Raw genomic sequence first — 2277 nt, forward strand, 5'->3', positions numbered from 1 at the left:
GTAATTCCCCGATCCGCTCGTTCTTCGAGCCCTCTCCCGGTGGTCGAGAGTTCGCTACCTCACCCTGCTTTTCCTTTCCCCTTTGGGCAGGCGTATGGAGTATAGCCAAGTGGTAAGGCATCGGTTTTTGGTACCGACATGCAAAGGTTCGAATCCTTTTACTCCAGATCTGTGTGTGCAATTATGAATATGAACTGGTGCTCTTCAATTCCATCCAAATCTGTACTGACGAACGGAGCAAGCTTCCCATTTTTCGCCATTTGAAAACCTATCTAAATACATGAAGGTCAAGAAGGGTGGTGTGGTTGAGGAAAGTCAAATGCAGCCAGTGGAACACCTAACTCCTCCAGTCCCGAATCGACTGACTGACTTTGGGAAATTCTTTTGGGTGAATAGGCCGGCCACCGCTGTACCACCACGACCACTACTTCCAGGTAGGTAGGCGACCATAATGCTGGAACAGATCTTCAGGGTGCGGGGAAGGGGACTGACTCCTTGATAGAGGATCTGATCCTTCAAATAGATTATTGCCTAACTGAGAGGCGGGAATTTGTGTAGGTTATCCCAACCCGGGTTCAAATTAGGTTCGGGAAGATATGAAAGGTAAACCCTGTAAGGTCCTGCCCAGTAAGGTCCTTACCTTTATCATTTTGAATTGAGGGTCAAAAATATAGGTCCGGCAGGGCTCGACTGTTAAGGAGAGGAACTTGAGTTGCTCGACCATTTTGGTGGGGCCGCCATCGTGAGTAAGCGAACTCTCGACCGGCCCCCCACCAAATAATTAGGGGACCTTCTAGCAATTTGAAGGGAAGAAATATAAGTAAGAAGAGTTATTAGGAATGAAAAGAGAAGGAACGAGGAAAGAAGAAGCGACTGATGAGTGAGTGGGAGCGCTACGAAGAGCATAGAGCTATAGTTTTGAATAAACACCTCTAATATGATGAGAAAACCCAAGCACTTGGGAAAAACGACGGAGCAGGATCACGTAGAGCAACAAGTTATTGCGGACAGGAGTTTCAGATCCATGAACTTTGTACAAAGCATCCCGGAGGAATATGAGCAATCGGAGCGGAAAAGAAATAGGGAGAAGAACAAAGATTTCGTCCATTCCCCACCAATCCACAATAATACCTTTGTAACCGCGACGGATGATAAGGGGAATAAAAAAACTGGGGCCTCCGCGGGTTGCTTGGAGGAAATGAAAGGGGGGTCTCGTCGCTCGACCAAGTATGCTGCTGAAGCAACTGCAGAACATGTCGGGCGATCCGCAAAAAAGAGAGGGAAGCCAGTTGTAGTGAGAGTGAAAGGATCTACCTATCTCGGGAAAAAGAAAGCAGTGATCCCGAGCTCTCGAAAAGGAGTAGGGAGAAAATCTCTCATTATGTACATCCACGATGTAACCCAACTTTCACATAACGGATGCCGACTCCCCAGGAAACGTCGTGTTTAAATCTCATCATAAATTGATTAAGTTCTCCATTTACTTCTACCTATTATTCTTACTCACTCAAATTGAGGAATGAAAATCGCTCGACCAACGATGCGCAAGCAGGCTCGACTACTATTTACCCACCCACCCCAATCCCCGAGGGGAGAGGAATTGGAAGCTTGCTCTACTAATATAAAGGTCAAGCAAGCAAGAAATTTCAATTTACTTATTGGGTGGGGGGGCTTATGGTCGAGCCTGCTTACGCATCCAGGTCAATTAGCGATAAAGTGAAGCATGGTCATTATTAAGGAAAGGTCGATGAGGTCCGCTTCAACCCCGTATGGGCTCACAGCGCGAGCAGCACTCCCACTAAGTTCAACACCAATCACGAATAAGGGAAACACCCACATCAGAACCAGAACTCCCAGCACCGGTAGAAAACGCACGCCTATGCCCATCGGATCTCATTGGGTCACCCAGATATCAAGAAGAGAAAGGTCAAGCAAGGTCGAATTCATCAAGATAAGGCGAAAAGCCAAATTGTGATCGAAACTAGCACATCCATACGCCCAGCTACCTCTACTTATTTAGTTAAGGGGGGGGGGCGGGTTCCTAGATCGAGGAAGAGAACAAGCAGCAGCCGCAGTACACCTAATTACATCAATCCCTTTCAGACTAGATTCTTTTGACTCGTTAGGAGGAGCCACCTACTTCCCTATTCTCTCCATACCCCGCCTACTATTGCTACTCACCTACTTACAGCCATCAGGGTCAGATATTTCGCTGGCTAGGAGATCAGTCACTCGCCTTCAGTCACTGGCTAGGATGTGGCTGGCTAGACCAATCAC

The 2277-nt window shown here is 47.4% G+C and overlaps 1 protein-coding gene across 1 annotated transcript; it reads left to right on the plus strand.

The window, feature by feature from the left end:
• The first annotated feature begins 275 nt into the window (after window positions 1-275).
• LOC149195801 (small ribosomal subunit protein uS11m-like) lies at window positions 276-1856 on the plus strand. The gene has a single exon (XM_089408829.1). It carries the CDS (start codon window positions 938-940, stop codon window positions 1448-1450), a length of 513 nt encoding a protein of 170 aa, XP_089264955.1. The 5' UTR covers window positions 276-937; the 3' UTR covers window positions 1451-1856.
• Window positions 1857-2277: the final 421 nt, after the last annotated feature.

The sequence above is a fragment of the Pinus tabuliformis genome, chromosome 2_2, assembly GCF_031772625.1.
Source record: "Pinus tabuliformis cultivar Carrire ecotype Pingquan chromosome 2_2, CPIR1, whole genome shotgun sequence".
Lineage (NCBI taxonomy): Eukaryota > Viridiplantae > Streptophyta > Pinopsida > Pinales > Pinaceae > Pinus > Pinus tabuliformis.

Excerpts from the sequence above, each read along its gene's own strand:
- LOC149195801 (XM_089408829.1), top strand. The coding sequence starts at position 938 with ATGATGAGAAAACCCAAGCACTTGGGAAAAACGACGGAGCAGGATCAC.